This window comes from Ctenopharyngodon idella, chromosome 5 (genome assembly GCF_019924925.1).
Source record: "Ctenopharyngodon idella isolate HZGC_01 chromosome 5, HZGC01, whole genome shotgun sequence".
NCBI classification, from domain to species: Eukaryota; Metazoa; Chordata; class Actinopteri; order Cypriniformes; family Xenocyprididae; genus Ctenopharyngodon; species Ctenopharyngodon idella.
In genome coordinates this window covers 11,053,718-11,075,289 of record NC_067224.1, presented here as the reverse complement: position 1 = coordinate 11,075,289, position 21,572 = coordinate 11,053,718, and the positions used below count along the sequence as shown (strand labels likewise).

At 39.7% G+C, this 21,572-nt stretch overlaps 1 protein-coding gene across 11 annotated transcripts in view; it reads left to right on the top strand.

The window, feature by feature from the left end:
* Nucleotides 1-21,572, top strand: part of LOC127512647 (integrin alpha-L-like) — a 343,148-nt gene that overhangs the window by 149,043 nt on the left and 172,533 nt on the right. For 8 of the 11 annotated variants that reach the window (XR_007930234.1, XR_007930231.1, XR_007930233.1 and 5 more), the window contains 2 exons: nucleotides 315-416; nucleotides 18,410-18,489. Coding sequence is in view for 7 of the 11 variants with exons in the window: in XM_051893746.1 (XP_051749706.1) it covers nucleotides 315-416; nucleotides 18,410-18,489 (182 nt within the window). In the remaining 4 variants the exon portion in view is untranslated. The remainder of the gene's footprint in view (nucleotides 1-314; nucleotides 417-18,409; nucleotides 18,490-21,572) is intronic. The other 3 variants (XR_007930232.1, XM_051893749.1, XM_051893748.1) reach the window with 2 other exon arrangements.

Sequence of the window (21,572 nt, the reverse complement as noted above, 5' to 3'; positions counted from 1 at the left end):
ACGTTTGCAAGGTAGTTTAATATGAAGGTAAAATGATGCCTAAAAGGTTTGCATGCACATGGTAAGATTTGTGAAAGTGTATATAAGATTGCAAGTGTAAATTAAATTTGCATGGGCAAGAGAAGCTTTGTAAAGGTGTAAATCACCTTTCAAGTGTAAGAAAAAAAGATTTGCAGCATTTTAACATCCATCCATCCATCCTCCAAACCGCTTGTCCAACGTATTGGATGGATGGCCAGTCCATGTTCTGGTAACATGCATAATAGAAATAAAGTTCCAGTGCCATAATTGAAATTTTGTTCTTTGTCATGTAGTCTGGTGGACAGGCGTGGTGTGAGTCCAATCACACAGAGCATTCAAGCATCACACGCACAGCATGCAAGCTTGGTGCAACAGTATTCCGTCAGAGAGCAAAGGTTGGTAAACCACCAGACAAGCTTCATCAACACTTCAGCCATCATAAAATCACCTTTTACTATGTTTATTGTAATGTAATTCTCAGATTAAATTGCAAAATCTGATAAATTACTGGATCTTGCTAATTAAAGCATTACTATTACTATTGCTCATACAGAAAGTTTGGGAATTTCAATAAAAAATGAGAGTCTTTGGACTGTTAGGTTCTAAATGCATGATGAATGAGTACCTCCCCCTCCCCCAATTAAGAAAAATTTAATTAAATAGATATAAGCATTATAAGCATTAAATAAGCATTTGAGTGCCCATATATGGATAGGCTAGTTGTGCAAATGAGTGGCATTCAGTGGAACACCGGTCACTCGTTTTGTCATTTAAATCACATACAGATTACCAGCAAATTTCTAAAATTCTTTAACTTTAATTGCTCAAAATCAATCAATCTTAATATAGAATAAATAGCATATGGAATTATTGATCTGAATTAGAGGTCGGCCGATATATCGGGCCGATATTTGTCTTTTTTTAATATATCGGCATCGGCCGATATCCGTGTTTAGTAGCGCCGATTTAAAGCCAGGCACGTCCGCGGGCAGCCCTGTGTTATTGGTGCTGCTGCCGCATGTGAATTGAAACTTTTGGAAGATTCAACAACAGTCCTGGGAGATAAAGGTAGCCTAAGGCTTAAATTCTGATATTTCAAAGTCCTATGGCCATATATTTACTATATATTACTAGTAAACTATGAAGTGTTGCTTCACTTAGTGAAAGAAACAACGGATAGTATAGAACCGTCGGGAACTGGCATAATGCTACAGCTGGTTGAAGGTTCGCTTACTTGTAGTTAACTTTAAGGACTGTAGTCCAAAACTACCAGCAGCTTGCTTGCTAACATATTAGCCCCAATGTTATAAGTTCTGTTTTATTTTTCATGTATCGGAGTCAGAGAATTTCACTCTGAGCTTGGGGTGGAGAAGGCGGCAGCTCTGACAAACATTGCAGCGTGATTGAGGGCTACGTTACTCCGACAAATATTGTCAATATTAAGAGGATTTGGCATTTCCAATTAATGTAAGCCTGTTACATTCTTCTAGTCTATTATTATTACTATTAGGTAAGCTACTTTTATTATTAAATTAATATTATAATAAATTTGCCCCGCAACAATTTCACAGCGCATCACCGCATAACTGACGTGCTGTGAGGATAATAAAAGATTAGGCTATCAGCTCCTCTTTGAAAATGTTTTAAACATTTTTTAGGTCTATTATACAATGAATTAGACCTATAATTAAGATTATTAACAGTCTATAATATTTCCTAACACTGCAGTCATAAATGAAAATTAAGAGCAGCTTTAGGCTACTTCACCAACTTTAAAAAAAAAAAAAAAAAAAAAAAAAGCTGTTTAACACGAAATACTATTCTTCTCATTTTTTTCACTATATGTACGGGCCACAAAGGAAATTATGGAATAAATTAAGACAGTTATATACCGTTATCAGCATATTATGTTGAAATTCGTCTCTGAGAGAAAATGCTCCGTTAATGCAGCGTCAGGAAGCTCCGTCACTTTTACTTTCACTTTGAATACTGACCGAGGTTAAGCTTTTACCGGCATAACTTTTCCGCAAAGTTTGCACGTTGCTTCTTGTGTGATATCCATTGGCTCCCCTTCTTGGTTGAACCTTCCTTCGGGTGGCCTCGGACTTTCGGCTCGCGGGGGGCCCCGCGGATTTGCGCTACGCCACTGCGCAGAAGTGTATGACATTTGTTCGGAAGCATGGTTTGATGCAGATAATAGCCGGGTTTCCATCTAACTTTGCATTAATGAAAATTCAGCTCAAGAATATGCGCATCTGCGTGTGTTTCCATCAACTGTGTAATGCGAATAAAAATGGACATCAGCCTAATAAAGTGATGTGTTCCAACCAATGACTATATATATATGTCGCACAGTTATTATCCTCATTAAACCTGTCTAACGTTAACCGTCAAGAATGTCAGAAATCACTAAGAGTTTAGCACTGTCCTTGCATACAAGGCTGTGCAACATGACAAAGTTTTTAATTAATTTTTATTTATAAAGTTGTATTTATTTTATTTAAATGTATATTTAAGTTTACATTTATGTTTCAACAAACTTGAAAAATTCAGCTTGATAAATGCTCTAAAACTTTTATGTAAATCAAGTCAGTGTTCAATAAATGATGTTAAGTTTAGAAATGTTGTGCATCCACTTATTATTAGTGTGACATTTTAGCATGCAAATGAAGGGGAAAACTTCAAGATATCGGCCCTAAAAATCGGCAGCACATATCGGCCATCGGCTGACCCTGACCTCTAAACATCGGCATCGGTTATAGAAAAACCCATATCGGTCGATCTCTAATCTGAATATTTAAAAACGACAGCTACATGTCTAATTAAACCAAATTATACCATTCAAACTGCAGTTAAAACAGATGCTTACTTATGTATGCTTACATTAGGGTCAATGATTAATGCTGCCTTCACGTGCTCTCTGAATTATCATAAATATGAGTTTCCTAGGTAAAAATTGCACATGAACGCCCTCCCATTTCGAAAGTTGAATGCGATGAGCTCGTAATCATGGCTTCAGAAGTGTGAATTATCAAATTTCCGATAGCACGTGAAGGCTGCATAATACAATACATCATCAAGAAGAAGCCTTTGATATAGCTGCCCCCAAAGATGTGGAGCAACTTTGCTTTGTGAAAGGTGACACATCTGGTGGTATTAGGTCCATCCTTTGGTAATGTTGGCAGTATGACTAGGCGTTCTACTGTTTTCATGTAAAATTTACCCCTTATCTCCATATCAGCTGACCTGACATGACCATTGGGGCATAGGTGGGTCTTGGTGACATGTCCCACAGGCCATAAGCTCCAAGATAGTTTTATGATCATAACAAACATTTTCTCCTTCAAGTCGAGAGAAGAGCTTTGCCATTTCTGCTGGTTTTGGAGGGTACGAAAGGTAGTCTTTAATGAAGCTGGACCAGAATCAGTCTGCTAGGACCTGGGAATGTCTCCAGTGCCGGTGACTCAACTTCTCTGATTTTGGGAAAATCCACTTAAGGCCCATCAGGCCACCCCATGAGGAGACTTTTTGGTGTCAACAGGTTGGCATCTGCCACATCTGATGACACATACCCTAGAAGTTTTGAGTTCAGGATGGCCTCCATTTCTAATATAACTGCCATTAAGATTTCCTTTGGAACTGAATGTGCACCCACAGCCTTATACAAGGCAGATTAAATGGATCTTATTTCTTTCTCCTAACTCTACCGAAGTGGGGGACTGATGGGGGATTAAGTAGATGTGGATCCTCTGATGGGCCAGCTGATGTTTTAGGTCAGAAGCTAGTATGGCATAAGCTTACGACAACTCTCTTTCATCTAGAGCTGTAGAATAAAATAGTTTTTACCATGCATCGCGATGCTGATGTGAACGATTCTGCATCGATGCATAAAAACAAAAAAATACATTTAAAAAAAAAAAAATTAAATAGGCCTGATATTTTGGTTTTGGATGTAACATCTGAATAGATCAAACAAACAATTGCTCAACAAAACAGTTACTCTTCCAATCCTTCACCCATGCAGGCCCTGTAATGTCTGGCTTCCCCACTGAGCGCTATCACCCTTCAGTCACCATTTGCTCTCCACATACACTTCAAAGACACTTAGGAGACAGGCCACTAGAATCATATTTAGTCTATAAAAATGGATCCTTTGCCATTAATTAGTTGACAACTTTGTCTAAATGAATGAACATGCATCTCCCCAGTACATTTTGTGTATTATATCTGTTTGTATATTGTTCTTTTGTATATTGTAAAGTATTATAAGTGCATGTGTTGATACTACTTGATACTGTAGTCCATCTAGGTGGTGTTTAATATCAAATTACTCCTTGTTTAATACATTTTGGTGGATATCACAATATCATAGAATGTGTTGTATGTTTGTTATATTTATCAGAGTATAAATGGACACAAACTTACTAGTTAACTCCCCCATGCAATGAACTCACATTCAAACAAAGGAAATCCCCCGCCAGAGAATTGCACCTTTCTCATTGGTCAAGCCAAGACTCGAAGGTGTCGACTGTCTGGAGAAGTTAAATAGCTCTAAGCAGGTCACATTTAGAGTTCTTCTGGTTCTACTCTTTGTTCCTGCTGATACTATGGATTGCGTCACATGAGACCCCACCCGGCCCCCCGAGCCGGGCTGGTAGACCTCACTTCCTTTCAAGCCATGAACAACTGCCTCGACCACAAAAGAGTCAAATTAACAGTGCATGTTTGTATGAACTTTTTCATTCAACACAGAAGATATTGATTACGACTTAAGCACCATCGGACCGAACCATCAAAGATTTCTCCTGAACCTGCAGATCCGGACACTCAACAGTTAAGGCATTTGCAAGTATCCTTTGAACACTAAACAGCGATTTAGTATTAAGATTGTGAACCCCTTTTGTTAGCAAAGGTGCTTTATAGTTGTAGCGTCTGGACCAATCAGGCACACAATTATTCATTATATTTAATGAATTACCCATAAACTCACTCTATCAAAGTTATGAGAACCCATCCCCCTAAAACTGCAACTAGCATCCCAAACGTAGCTAACACACAGGCAGAACTAGGTGTCCTGTTACAGATACATGGTACTTTTACGATCAGAAAGAATTTTGCAGAGACTAGTGACTCTGACTTCATTCTTTCTGAGAAGGACAAATAAAGTCTCTTAATCCTATGTATTCTCTATATAACCACTTAAGAAATGTATAAACATGTATCCAATTTTCCCATCTCATGACTTTCCTTTTATAGGCTTTATTCTATGTATTAATTCTCTCCTTTGAACTATTTTGGCATTAATGTTCCAGAGTTGCAAATATACAGTTAACTGAAATTACATTGGTAGCATGTTTGGTATCTACGGACTCCAACTTTCGTTTCCTATTTGGAATTTTAGCATATGTTCAAATGGTATCAGTAAAGTTAATCTGATTTTAGCGAAGAAACCCTAATCTCAGTATTAAAGCGTAAGTCTGTTTTGATGAAGGAATCTCAGCTCAGCGGCATGTAAACTGTACCAAAATTGATTATTCTGCTTTGGTTGGAGAAATACCAATTGCAGTATTGCTTAACCTGTTTCTGATGAATAAATCTCAGTACAGTGTTATATAAATGTAGATTTGGGTAATGCTCACCTTTTATAGTTAAGATTGATGTCATTCATCTAAACTTTGGCTGCATCTATAAGCATAGCTACCTGTTGACCAAACTGTGTTTCACTCGCTGAAAGGAACATCAGTATTCATGCACAAGACGGACTTAACTATGTATGCTTAAACAAGCTTTGACTTACAGCAAATCTGTGTAATTACTCTTTAAACAAGCACAAGAAGTTGTTTAAAGTAGAGAGAAGAGTTTACATGAGTAAAATTTGCAAATGCCAAAACATATTTGCATTTTACTGAATGTAATATCAAGTTTTTGAAAATCTGAAAGTATAAGCGTCACATTTTAACTCTGTACGTAACTCGTTTGAAATGAGCAGACAGTCTTCATGAACTGTTTGAATTGCTCTGATGTGCATTGGTTCCCATGACAACGACTTGTCACAGGAAGTGCTTACTCATCACCTTGTGACACCATGTTGTAAACAAACCAGGCTAGGTGGCTAAGCTAACCCCACCTAGCAGCCCTTCCGCTCAGGCTAAGCTAACTAATAGCTTCTACAGTTAGTGGTTAGCATCATTTACGTGAAGCCTTTAACTACAGCTTGTGTGTATGCAGTGTGAACTGACCTAAACCCATTCTGCTGTTTTAATCACTTCTTTAAATTTTTTTCTATTGATTTTAATCATAATAGCAGTCAGCTATTAATTTTTACTAGTATTATTTCTTTCATCTATGTGATTTATTTACATTTTCCTTTTTGGTCTCGTGTGGTTTAATTTTCCAATAGGACCACAAGTAACTAGACATACTTTCCTTCTTGATTTTGTTTATTTACAACAATTGCCTCAATTTTATGAGCCAGCTACAAAAGTAATCTGAACGATTGCTATGGCATAATTTTGAGCACCACTAATAAACACAATGTAATAGGAAAGCTCTCCTCTTCCTCTCCCTTTCTCTTTTCCATTTGTTCAGAGGTCAAGCCTGTTGTGAGCCATCAGTAAGTTCTGAGAAATAATTTGACCATAAGAACCATCTTAAGTCATTTATTAAACCTAGCTATATTTTATACACCTAGCTGCTCACTGTGCCTTCAGCTCCAAATTCTGTTTGATCTTGCATTAGTCTCTTGCCCTTACTCTCACCACAAGTGTGCCAAAATGTTGCAGATTGCTCAGCCTAACTGCCCAGATGGCAGACCAAAGGACTGGCAAGGTGTCGTGAGGAACACCCTCCTAACCGGGGCTTGCTGATCACTTGCAGCACCAGAGCCAAAAGCAACTAGACAACAATGGAAGAGAACTAAAGGCAGATGACTCAAACCAGAGGTATGATCACAAAGATCTGACTAAAGTCAACTTCTTCCTGGCCCACAACCTCACTGGTTTGAAACAGGAGGTGAACAACCTCAAACTCCAGATCACAGAGACTCGCAAGGAGCTGACGCATACTAAAAGCCACATAGACCAGCTAGAGATGGAGGCTCAGGACAGACACAAGGACCCTGACAGAATAGAGACACAGAAGAAAATCCACAAACCTCAAAAGGCTCTGACAGCTGCTCAGCAACGAGAGCAGCTGGAAAAGGCAGCCAGAGAGGACCTGGAAAAAGAGCTCTTTCACAAAGAGTCACTGTTAAAAACAGCAAATTCTGAACTCTTGGACAAAGACACCAGAATCAGGGCCTGTGAACATCACCTGGATGTGTCCAGATCTGGGACTGAAGCTCTGACCCAGCAGCTGGACAACACCAAAGATGAACTTGACATGGCCCAAAGAGAACTGAGACACTCTTACCTGCAGCAGAAAGAACCACAGCAGGAGAAACGTCTCACTCCCCCACATAGAATAAGCAGAAGAACCTCCCCCAGCCAAGCCAAAGGGGGGAGTCAAAGCCTTCTGCTTGACACCTTATCAGCCAATTTCCTGAAATCCTCTGCAGCTACAGAAGGAGAAGGATTAATGCAGACAGACCCAAGTACCAGACCTACCACAGGGAGAAGCCATGGATGGGAGCATCCTCTTCCTGCAGACACAGCAGGATCTCCAACAGCAGGCAGCACAAGAACAACTGGACATGCCTGCATCGGACCTGCAGGAGCTTCTAACGCTAGTAAGAGAGCTCCTTGAACAGTTCTTACCTGAAGAGTACTCAGAAGTACTGAGAAGCACCAGCTTCTGACCACTCACACAACACCAGCTCAGAGACCTGAGCTTGTCTACTGTCTACATCAACCGTCATGGAACGACCACCACTCCAGGAGACACATACAACCAGAGCCCATCAAAGCCTTCCAGACTTGTGTGCCAGTGGTGTGTCTGATCTTTCTGCACCTTCAACGTCGCTCGCTGTTGTCCATAGAAAGAACAACAACGATCGAAACGGGGGATATGTGTAGCGTCTGGACCAATCAGGCACACATTATTCATTATATTTAATGAATTACCCATAAACTCACTCTATCAAAGTTATGTGAACCCATCCCCCTAAAACTGCAACTAGCATCCCAAACGTAGCTAACACACAGGCAGAACTAGGTGTCCTGTTACAGATACATGGTACTTTTACGATCAGAAAGAATTTTGCAGAGACTAGTGACTCTGACTTCATTCTTTCTGAGAAGGACAAATAAACTCTCTTAATCCTATGTAATCTCTATATAACCACTTGGGAAATGTATCCATGTATCCAATTTTCCCATCTCATGACTTTCCTTTTATAGGCTTTATTCTATGTATTAATTCTCTCCTTTGAACTATTTTGGCATTAATGTTCCAGAGTTGCAAATGTACAGTTAACTGAAATTACATTGGTAGCATGTTTGGTATCTACGGACTCCAACTTTCATTTCCTATTTGGTAATTTATGTTACATGTTACTAACTCTGTGACACATTAGTATTATAAGAATCTAGAAGGTTCTTCTCTCATTCATCCAGTCCAGTTTCTTATGCTAATATCCTGCCAAAGTCACAAAGACTCGTAAAGTTCCCTCCGAGGGGGCAACTCCTTATTGGCTCGGACACCTTAAGAGGGTGTGACATCTTCACCCCTTATATTTACTGATCACAAGATCAAGCTCTCTTCTCTTTTTACTTACAAATGCTGATGTTAAGATGATGCTGTGAGAAGCTAGAAGCTTCTAAGGAACCCCCAAGCTTGTGCCAGGCTTCGGCCTAGACCTTCCATTCACCAAAGATCCTCTGAATCCAACTGGTTCTCTTTCATCAAGACAATATTAGCAAAGATTCAACGGGAGCCTCCACAAATTGCATCAGGACAGTTTTAATTTAACTTGGAGAGACATGCAAGTATCAAACTTAGTCTCATTATCTGATCCTATCCTATCCTTACCCCTTTTAAAGAAGGGCCTGTTAAAACTAAACTGATGGTTTGCTCAAGGCTGTTGAACAATGCTGTAACTTCTTGCTTTCCTATACTTTGCTTCAACTCTCTCTTTCCCTTGGTAAACTGTATGCATGTATGTGTGTGAATGTTAGAGTAATTAAGTGTTTAGTCTAGTTAATAAAGTCTTGTTCATGTCACACGTAAAGTTGTCCGTGTTTCACGCTCATATACTGGAGTCCCTATTCATGCAGATCCTGACTATAGGCTCTGAGTAGTACTGTACAATAAGATTGTTATTTCCCATAACCTGGAAATGAACATTTCTTAGAATTAATAAACAATTAACACTGTGTGTTCATTGGACAACAGGTTAATTGATTGTAATATTAATTTTATTACATTGAGTTAATTTTATTAACTGATCCAAATATTTATAATTAATTATAACTAGTTATGATTAATTATTCATATTTATTTTGAGCTAATTTGCTACATAGTATTGAAACTGATGGTTCGTCCAGCTTGTTATTATTGGCCCTTTCCATTGCTTCATTACCCTGTTATGATACGGTTCAAATTCATTTTCACTCTCTCATTTCCCATTTGTGTTTGTTAGTTTAGTTATGTGTTTGTGATTTAGTTACATAAAACTTCTGATTCTGATCTGCTTATAAAACCAATGTCCCTGATAACGATTACGATCACAGCTACATGCTAAGAAAGCGATATTTTTCTGTGGCCATGGAAAAATATCCTTTTTGAAAAGTTCATAGACGATCAATACTGAGTGTTCGCTGGTCGCACAGATTAATTGATTGTAATATTAATTCAGCTGCATTAAGTTAATTTGATTAACTGATTCAAATATTTGTAATTAATTATAATGAGTTATGATTAATTATTCATATTTATTTTGAGCTAATTTGCTACACAGATCTTACAAAAAGAACATAGATGAATGAAAAAATAAAGTGATGGACGTGCTTGATGTTAAAAACAGTTATAAAGCTCAATAAGCCACGAAAAAATCTCAGTGTGAGTAACATCCAAACATCCAAAGTGAGCACAGAGAAAGCAGCATCTCTCAGACAGCATGCAGTCCTGAATTCAGTTCTTTTCAGTCAGTTTTGTCTTAATTGAAGGTAAAAAGTTGGAGGAAAAAATTATATTAAAACCATGCATTGGGTCTAAATATTATGAACCTGCTGCTGTCTGTCATTAATGTTACAGTTTTTCTCGATTGCTAAACACAATTATGTAACTACAAACCAATTTGTACAAACTTCAAATTTCCACGTCAAACTCAAATATTTGAGTCAAAAACATATTCTCTTTTGTCAGAATCAAACTTTGGCCTGAGATGACACACAAAACCTAACAAATACACAGACTACTTTCCTGCCCAGTGAACACTATTGAGATCAGTTCATAACACTGTAACAAAACCTTCTTATTGGGAATAAGGAATGATTTTGCAGCTCAATGTCTATTATAGTATACAACATAAATAAAAGAGTGCAGATACAGTTAAATTCAACAATGAACTTTAGGGAAAATTAATTTTCATTTCACTACTGTAAAGTGATCTTACAGAAGATGAAAAGCACTAGAAAAAAAAGAAAAGTTCAAATACCAAAAAATGAATATGAACATGGTATGCAACACAATACATTATAGTACAGTAAAAATAAATAAATTCAGTGTCCTCTCCACCTTTGGCCAGTTTCATTACATTATACAGTACTATAGCAGTTTCTTGGTCTTCTGACAAAAGACTTTCTCTACCTCCCTTAGGCAGTCATTTCTCAGTTTTTCTACAAATAAATTTGACAATCATAAGTTTGAGTGTATAGAACATGTGCTATAGTTTACTGTACATAGTGAAATGTCCCTCATTTATATTCCTACTGTTTACTGTAATTATATTGTTTGTGTAAGTAGTATAAAAAACCCCGTAGATGATTCTTTCAGCTCTCTCTTTCCAGTGTTAGGACGCATTTTCTAAAGTTGGCCTGGCCATCCACCATCGACCTAGGCAGTAATGCTGAAACTGCCGAACAGCTCATTCAGCCTCACACATTTCAAATTGGACACACCTGCACCAGCTCATCATCTCACCAGTTATAAGCAGCCACTCTTCCATTCCACATTTGTCTGGTCTCATTGATACTTACCTGTCTACTTACCTGACTTCTCTCCATGGTTCTCACCATCCTCCGTCTTCCATGATCCGCTTCATCAGTACTGATCATCAGGCTGCTTCTCCTCCATTCCTACACAGAAACAGAGACTGTTACCTCAGAGTTAAGTTTATGCAAACAATCTATATTCCATCAACTCACCTGTTTGATCCTGTAGACCTGTTTGCTGAACTTGTACACGCCATCAGTCAGTCTTTGTTGTCATCTGCTGTCATGTCTTCCTCGTCTGCCTCTGCCAGTCCCATGGCCCAACCCGTGACCTTCTCTGGCGAGGAGGAGGATTGCAGCGGGTTCCTTCTCCAATGTTCTCTACAGTTTGAGATGCAATTTCTTACTGCCTGCCATGGAGGCTTTAACATGGAACTACGCCGCCACATGGCCATCTACGATAACGTAACTGGGCTGGAAAGCTTCATTCTCAAATCGATCCGCATCTCTCAACAATTAAATGCATGCATGTTGGATCAACCCGCTGATCAATCTCCTCCCACCACAACATCTGTTGCGTCTCCAGCACCAGAGCCTCTACAAGTGTACTCATACCATCTGTCCCGTGCGGAGCGTCAATGGCGAATCCAGAACCATCTGTGCCTTTATTGTGGGTCTGACAGACATCTCATCCCTAGATGTCCCCTCTGTCCTCCATGTCAAGTGGTGAGTATTATCCAACTACCACCTATGATTGCACCTCTAACTCGTACTAGTGTTTCATTGACTACCTCCAAACAAAGTTTCAGCGCAAGCCTTCATAGATACTGGATCTGCTGGAAACTTTGTCTCTCGAACTCCTCCACAAACTTCAACTCTGCAGAAAGACCTGTTCACACAAACTGGATATCCACACAATCCTAGGTACACCGCTGGGCTGTGGCAGTATAGAGTCACCTTTGTCCACCACGGATATCATGCTCAACTCCACTACCATCGAGAGTCCTGAGTCAACCATGAAGACCGAGATTCCTTGCCAATACCAGGCTTTCCAAGATGTGTTCAGAAAGCAGTTGGCAACGGAATTACCACCTCATCAGCCATGGGACTCCGCCATCGACCTGCTGCCTGGGGCTACATTACCTAAAGGTAAAATTTACACTTTGTCCATTGTCAGAGCAGAAGGCCATGGAGGAATACACCGCAGAGGCACTCAAGCAAAAGTTTATCCATCCATCTACTTCCCCTGCCACTTCCAGTTTTTTTTCGTTGGCAAGAAGGATGGAGGGTTGAGGCCGTGCACTGAATATCGCACTCTGGATGCTCAAACTATCAAGTTCCGCTACCCACTTTCTCTAGTCCCATCCTCTCTAGAACAGTTGCGGGGAGCTCAGATCTTCACCAAGCTTGATCTGCGAAATGCTAACAACCTCGTCAGAATACAAAGATGAACCTTGACTAATTGGGGTCTAGATCAGGAAGTAGACAGACTGGCTAAACCGACCATCTACTAGCTGTCTCACCATCATTCAACCATCTTTGAAGAAAACAAACACAACCCTAGGTATTTATTTGATACAGTGACTAAATTAACGAGAATTAAAGCTTCAACCCCAGACATTTCCAAACAGCAAAGCAGTAATGACTTTATGAACTTCTTTACTTACAAGATTGATAATATTAGAGAGAAAATTATAACTGCAACCGTAAACTACAGTATCACATCAGACAGTGCATTGTAGTGTCCCTGAGGAAAAAGGGCTACCCACTGCATTAGAGACTGCTGAAGCTTTATTCCATCAAGTCTTCTGTCACTTCGGCCTGCCCGAGGACATTGTGTCTGATCGTGGAACTCAGTTCATGGTTTCAGGAGAGCGAGAGTATGGGACACAGCACATATCCACCTCCAGCGTGCAGTACGAAGCCACAAGAGCCAGGATGCTCGAAGGTCTGCAACTCCTATCTACCATACGGGACAAAAGGTCTGGCTCTCCAACAGGGATATCTGTCTTCGTCTGCCCTGTCGTAAGCTGAGTCCCTGCTACATAGGTCCATTCACCATCGAGAGGCAGATCAACGAAGTCACCTACCGCCAATCATCCAGATCGTCCAGCTCCCTGCCCCTCCGCCCCTGTCGTCGCCATCTCATGCAGACTTCAGGAGCCACCTGTGGGGGGGTTCTGTCCCAGAGGCTACATCATCTGCCACACCAGACCCTTCAGCTCCACCCACTCATTCAGCCTCACCGGAATTCTAATTGGACACACCTGGACCAGCTCATCATCTCACCAGTTGATGAAGCAGCCACTCTCATTCCACATTTGTCTGGTCTAGTTGGTACTTTCCTGTCAACTTACCCGACTTCTCTCCATGGTTCTCACCATCCTCTGTCTTCCACAATCCTCTTCATCGGTACCGATCATCAGGCTGCTACTCCTCCATTCCTACACAGAGATTGTTACCTCAGAGTTAAGTTTATGCAAACAATCTATATTCCATCAACTCACCTGTTTGATTCATCTGTTCTCTGCTATCACTGTTAATAAACTTTGTGAACGATCATACCATTGTTGTCTTCTTCTGTCCATATTATTCTTCTAGCAATATTATTGATTTGACTGCACTGACACTATTGGATGAGTACTGAACTGAGCTGGATGATGACATCACCATTTTCTGCAGAGCTGAATTGAGCTCATTTCACAATTGATGAACTTTACACAGTTATTGAACCAAACTGAATCAACACTGAACTGACTTCAGCTGAATAATGACACAATTGTCTTTTTTAGAGCTGCTTTACAGCAGAATTGAATTCTGTTTGCAAGTAACACTTTATTTTAGTGTCCTCGTTAAACGTCACATGTAGTTACTGTAGTAGTATCTGCAGGTATAGGAGAAATCCTTGATGGTTCGGTCCGAATTTCCGAATGTCCGCTTTCCACAACGCACTGCCATCTGGTCCTCCACCTGCAAGGTGAACTCCTCCAAGATGCCTGGCAGTGGCACTAGATGCCCTTCGTGGACGGCCTTTAACTCCCCAGTCTCCTGATGTTGATTGGAGGTGAGGGCCTCTTCCTGTGTGCGGCAGCAAGCCCCATCCCTTTCTGCCTGCTCTTTCCCATATGGTAGACAGCAGCAGGCCCCATCAAAGTTCAACGACAGGAAGAGGGACGCAGGAACCGGCAAATGGTAGACAACTTTTAATCACAAAAAACACACAACAAAACGAAAGTAAAGTGGCAGCCCCTCACGGACAACTGTTGCAAAAACAAAAACAAACAACAACATAAATGTCCTAGGCCTGTCCCTCTCTCATTCTTCACTGTCATCACTTCTTCTTTTATCCTTCCGGAGCTCCTCCATGGGACTAGAGGTGTCCTCTGGTGTGACTCAGATGTGGCTCATTAACAGTCACTCCACTGGCCTCGCTCCACTGCCACGGCTCTCAGCCCTGCCCTGCTTGTCACACATTGTAAAGATGCTTTGAAACAATCTGTATTGTATAAGGCATCAGGGTTGCTAGAGGAGGGAGGTGATCGCTTTCTGTGATCACACAGAAAGCGGACTTCTGCAGTTCAAACCGACGTTCCATGGTCTATGTCCTAGGGATTACTGGCTATTCCATAGGATCCTGAATTAAATAAAAGGCTCCTTGAGACCATCGATTAGGAGCAGCAAGGTTGTAGAGAGGTTTCCCTTTAGTGAGGTCATCGACAGGGTTGTCCACTGAGCTTACATAACACCAGTAACACTTCTCTGTGAGCTCCTGGATCTCAGTGACTCTATTTCCCATAAATGATGTTTTATTAGATCATTCATTGTGAAGGTCTCATCGACACGACAGCCAGTGGCACAGCTCCTCAACAAACCGTCCATACCGGCGTGATGAATACGATGGATTGAACTGGATTGAACTGGAATAAATACTTTGAATGTTGCGATCCTATCGGGCTTATGATAGCTACCTGAATCGTAACAAAGCATTGTTTGCCAGAGGAGAACTGGCCCCCCGACTAAGCCTGGTTTCTCCCAAGGTTTTTTCTCCATTTTAACACCTATTTGCCACCTGTTTGCCACCTGATGTCACCTGTTGGAGTTTGGGTTCCTTGCCGCTGTCGCCTTTGGCTTGCTTAGTTGGGGACACTTGACATATGACATTTGATATTCAACAGTGCTTTGCATCTGCCTACATTGACAGCATTTTGTTTAAGAGCTGCTGTGCAGCCAAAATTATATACCATTTATCACTGTAAAGCTGCTTTGACACAATCTGCATTGTAAAAAGCGCTATATAAATAAAAGTGACTTGACTTGAAATTCGGGAGGAGCAACATTCAAATAATCTGACTAATCATCACTTCATTTCAGCCAACTGTTAGCAATCAGTAATCAGCATATCTACCCAATCAGCATGAGTGAAAGCATATATATACAGGTGCTGGTCATATAATTAGAATATCATCAAAAAGTTGATTTATTTCACTAATTTCATTCAAAAAGTGAAACTTGTATATTATATTCATTCATTACACACAGACTAATATATTTCAAATGTTTATTTCTTTTAATTTTGATGATTATAACTGACAACTAAGGAAAATCCCAAATTCAGTATCTCAGAAAATTAGAATATTACTTAAGACCAATACAAAGAAAGGATTTTTAGAAATCTTGGCCAACTGAAAAATATGAACATGAAAAGTATGAGCATGTATAGCACTAAATACTTAGTTGGGGCTCCTTTTGCCTGAATTACTGCAGCAATGTGGCGTGGCATGGAGTCGATCAGTCTGTGGCACTGCTCAGGTGTTATAAGAGCCCAGGTTGCTCTGATAGTGGCCTTCAGCTCTTCTGCATTGTTGGGTCTGGCATATCGCATCTTCCTCTTCACAATACCCCATTTTCTATGGGGTTAAGGTCAGGCGAGTTTGCTGGCCAATTAAGAACAGGGATACCATGGTCCTTAAACCAGGTACTGGTAGCTTTGGCACTGTGTGCAGGTGCCAAGTCCTGTTGGAAAATGAAATCTGCATCTCCATAAAGTTGGTCAGCAGCAGGAAGCATGAAGTGCTCTAAAACTTCCTGGTATATGGCTGCGTTGACCTTGGACCTCAGAAAACACAGTGGACCAACACCAGCAGATGACATGGCACCCCAAACCATCACTGACTGTGGAAACTTTACACTGGACCTCAAGCAACGTGGATTGTGTGCCTCTCCTCTCTTCCTCCAGACTCTGGGACCCTGATTTCCAAAGGAAATGCAAAATTTACTTTCATCAGAGAACATAACTTTGGACCACTCAGCAGCAGTCCAGTCCTTTTTGTCTTTAGCCCAGGCGAGACACTTCTGACGCTGTCTGTTGTTCAAGAGTGGCTTGACACAAGGAATGCAACAGCTGAAACCCATGTCTTGCATACGTCTGTGCGTAGTGGTTCTTGAAGCACTGACTCCAGCTGCAGTCCACTCTTTGTGAATCTCCCCCACATTTTTGAATGGGTTTTGTTTCACAATCCTCTCCAGGGTGCGGTTATCCCTATTGCTTATACACTTTTTTCTACCACATCTTTTCCTTCCCTTCGCCTCTCTATTAATGTGCTTGGACACAGAGCTCTGTGAACAGCCAGCCTCTTTTGCAATGACCTTTTGTGTCTTGCCCTCCTTGTGCAAGGTGTCAATGGTCGTCTTTTGGACAACTGTCAAGTCAGCAGTCTTCCCCATGATTGTGTAGCCTACAGAACTAGACTGAGAGACCATTTAAAGGCCTTTGCAGGTGTTTTGAGTTAATTAGCTGATTAGAGTGTGGCACCAGGTGTCTTCAATATTGAACCTTTTCACAATATTCTAATTTTCTGAGATACTGAATTTGGGATTTTCCTTAGTTGTCAGTTATAATCATCAAAATTAAAAGAAATAAACATTTGAAATATATCAGTCTGTGTGTAATGAATGAATATAATATACAAGTTTCACTTTTTGAATGGAATTAGTGAAATAAATCAACTTTTTGATGATATTCTAATTATATGACCAGCACCTGTATATATAGACACAGTCGACTCACCCATATTCCTCGACAGTTTTACAGCATCCCTCCACCACCCCATCTCCTCACAGCGAGTACTCTGGGTTCGGGCCAAAATACAGAGCTCGGAGCCCTCTCCTCGGACAGCACGCCAAATACGTATACTACTACTCATACTATTTACTATCTGATTATTTGTAAGTGTTAACTCATGAAAGACTTGCTAGTAACATGACTCCAAATTCAGCCACTGGAGGATCAGTGGCTTACTCAATACACACACTGCACCACCTTTGTCTGCACTTTTTATTACCATATCGTCTCTGGTGGATAACCAGTCTAATGCATCTTGGCGAAACCATATCCTGGACTTAATAAAGATATTTCTCTCCATTTCTGTAATTGTCCGATCCTTTTTGTAGGTAGATTAGTTTCTATCTAAGTTTTATTTATATGACATTGTTGGTGTTTAACTATATATTTTCTATATATGGGCTTGTTTAAATATATTTTTGTATACCAAAACTCTTTCACGTTACTTTTTTTTTTTTTGATTGTGAATTTTTTTGTATTCCTCATGTCATCATTCTTGGGTAGTATGTGAAAGTTTCTTGGATTGTTTGAGAAATTATTGAACAGTTTTTATACTCAAGAGACATCTAGTGGTAAGATCCCTAAAATGTATAGTCACGGGTATACTGTATTTAGCTACTTCTCACTCTCTTTTTGTACAGGAAAACATCACTCACATTTTCTTCAGAAAAAGCAAAAATCTAATTTATATGAATCATTTCCCAATAATCAGTTAGCATTATTCAATATTATATTGTTTAGGTGTAGATTGTTGATGCATATATGTCAGTAAACTGTGGTTTAATAAGCTTATGCTTATTAACAAACCGTCCATACCGGCGTGATGAATACGATGGATTGAACTGGATTGAACTGGAATAAATACTTTGAATGTTGCGATCCTATCGGGCTTATGATAGCTACCTGAATCGTAACAAAGCATTGTTTGCCAGAGGAGAACTGGCCCCCCGACTAAGCCTGGTTTCTCCCAAGGTTTTTTTCTCCATTTTAACACCTATTTGCCACCTGTTTGCCACCTGATGTCACCTGTTGGAGTTTGGGTTCCTTGCCGCTGTCGCCTTTGGCTTGCTTAGTTGGGGACACTTGACATATGACATTTGATATTCAACAGTGCTTTGCATCTGCCTACAAATAAGCTTACATACTGTTTTTTTTTTTTTCTTTTTTTTTTCCTAAGACCACACTGATGATGTCATTCATGGTGTCAGCACCCTTTGCTGTAAATGAGCGTCTGGTTGTCAAGGCATCAGTCACAAGGTCAGTAAGACAAACCATAACGGATGCTTAAATGTGAAATGTGTTGTTTCTACACCATTCTGTGTGTTGTTTATCACAGTTATTGAACAACTGAATCAACATTGAACTGACTTGATCTGAGTAATGACACTATTGTCTTTTTAGAGTTGCTTTACAGCACAGCCGCTTTCTCTCACTTGCTCGTCTCATTCGCTCTGGTTGAATAGTGTTGCTGGTATGGTAAATGTACATTACAGTGGCAAAACTTCGCTTAGTGCTGCTGACAAAGCTAAAATGCTTCCTCTTTGGGGTGTGTCTGTAACGCTTTATCCGGTCTGCTGTCAATCCCACAATTCACTGCTTGAGCACTTTCACCCAGCTTTCACCGTGTTGGGCATTTCTTGACTTTATGCTAATTTTAAGCGAAAGACGTGGGCAGCAGCCAATCGCTGTGAGGTTCAGGTAGTGACATCTGACCTGAATGTTTAAAAATATGGAGGTTATGTCAGAGTTTATGCTGGATTTAGTTCGTAAATCATATTGTTTACACATTGGAGGCTTTGCAGTTGTTATATGTATGTTAAATATTGTGATTTGGATGCTTTCATTGTGATTATACTTGCTGGGTTTAGAAAAGTTTATAAAATTGACAGCATATCTTTACTTAGAGCATTCAGAAACAAAGCTTGCCTCTTTCCATTTTTAATCGCATATATTTGTGATGATTATATTGCCCGTGTGTTGAAAAAAAAAAAAAAAAAAAACACTTGCTACTCCAAAGCAGAGGCATTTTTGGAGTTAGTGGACATCAGTGGTGGACGAAGTACACAAATCAAGAACTTGAGTAAAAGTACAGATACGTATCATAAAATATTACTCAATTGAAAGTATTTAGTGCTCCTTTTTAATTTTACTTGAGTGAAAGTACAAAAGTACTTGATTTTTAATGTACTTAAGTAAAAAAGTACTATTTGATGAATGTTTATTTTGTAATTTTATATAGGCCACTTATATAGTTTAATTTTATATTATGTATTTTATATAATCCTATTGCTCAAAATAATTATGTCAAATATGTCAAATAGCCAGCTCTAGGCAGCATGGATGGAAGATTAGTGGATGCAGATACATAATATGTAATGTGTGTTGACAAACAATATAAAAACAGACAAAACATAAAGGGCTAAATACATAACATTTTAAGAAATTGCTACAGCAGCGTGGAAGATGAACAATCATGCGTTATTTTAATTTGTGTTAGAGTTGCATGATTCTGGATAAAATGAGAATCAAGATTTTTTTGTATGTTTGTTTCAAATAGAGATCATGATTCTCCCACGATTCTGAACAGACAACTAAACAAAATAGCATATAATTATTTACTAGAGGACAAAATATTAATAGCTGCAGTCTATTTAAAAATATTTAATTTAATTGAATTATTTAAAAAAAAAAAATGGGTTTGAATGAATGATTTAATGACTCACTCATAGCTACTTGTTTCATTACTGGATGAATCAATGTTTTTGAACAAATCTTTTGAATGAATCACTCAATGTGAAATACATTTTACGTCACTTTGGTGCCTCCTAGTGGCATAACGATGTAATCTAAGCGGCAAGTTAGTTTTAAAATGTGATTTGATCTGTTTGAATTGAGATCACAATCTGTAGACACTAAAGTCACATTAAAGCATTTCAGTGGGCTTAAACAGATCACCCTTTACAGCAGATTTAGTTAAAAAACAACTGACTGTTGCGACCTAAATATGATTTTCAGTTACAATAATTAATCCTAAAATTCAACATTAGTAGGCTGACTTACTGTTCGCCATCAGTTGTGCACGCACTCGAGGATCCCCCAATTCTTAGCTAATTTTCAGTCAGATTTGTAAATTCAGTTCACTGGAGACTCGCTCTATCTATCTATTTCTATCTATCTATCTATCTATCTATCTATCTATCAAACTAACTCTATCTATCTATCATAGCAACCACCCAGATCAACCTAGCAACCACCTAAAACACCATGGCAACAGCATAGCAACCACACAGAGCACCCTAGCAACCACCCAGAACAGCATAGCAACCCCCTAGAATATCCTAGCAACCTCATAGCAGCAACCTAGCAACCACCCCAAGTACCTTAGTAACCGCATAGCAACACCATAGCAACCACATAGCAACACCCTAGCAACCATCCTGAATACCCTAGCAACTACATAGTAACACCCTAGCAACCACCCCAAGTACCTTAGCAACCGCATAGCAAGACCCTAGCAACCACTCATAATACCTTAGCAACCGCATAGCAAAACCATAGCAACCAACCAAATACCCTAGCAACCGCATAGCAAAACCCTAGCAACAACCCAGAGTACCCTAGCAACCATATAGCAACACCCTAGCAGCCACCCTGAGTACCTTAGCAACAGCATAGCAACACCTTAGCAACCACCCCGAGTATCCTAGCAACCGCATAGCAACACCCTAGCAACCACCCCAAGTACCCTAGCAACCACATAGCAACACCTTAGCAACCACCTTGAATACCCTAGCAACCGCATAGTAACACCTTAGCAACCACCCAGAATACCCTAGCAACTGCATAGCAACACCTTAGCAACCACCCCAAATACCTTGGCAACTGCATAGCAATACACCAAGCAAGTACCCAAGTACCTTAGCAACCACCCTCACAACCATTCAGAATCCACTAGCAACCACTTAAAAACACCCTAGCAACCACACTGAGTACCCTAACACTTTATAATCTATCTGTCTATCTGTCTGTCTGTCTGTCTATCTATCTATCTATCTATCTATCTTTTAAAACTATAAAACTAAAACTTTAACTATTTCAAACTGAAAAGCTGCAATACGATTTAACAGGATGACTGAAAAGAATCAGTTTGTGCACGAATCAGACACCGCTTTTGCGTCTCTGAGCATGTGACGATTTCTTCATTTTAAAATAAGGAGTAACGATATGTTTAATGAAATGTAGTGGAGTAAAAAGTACGATCTTATGCTTTGGAATGTAGTGAAGCAAAAGTAAAAGTTGCTCAAAATAAAAATACTCGAGTAAAGTACAGATACTTGAAA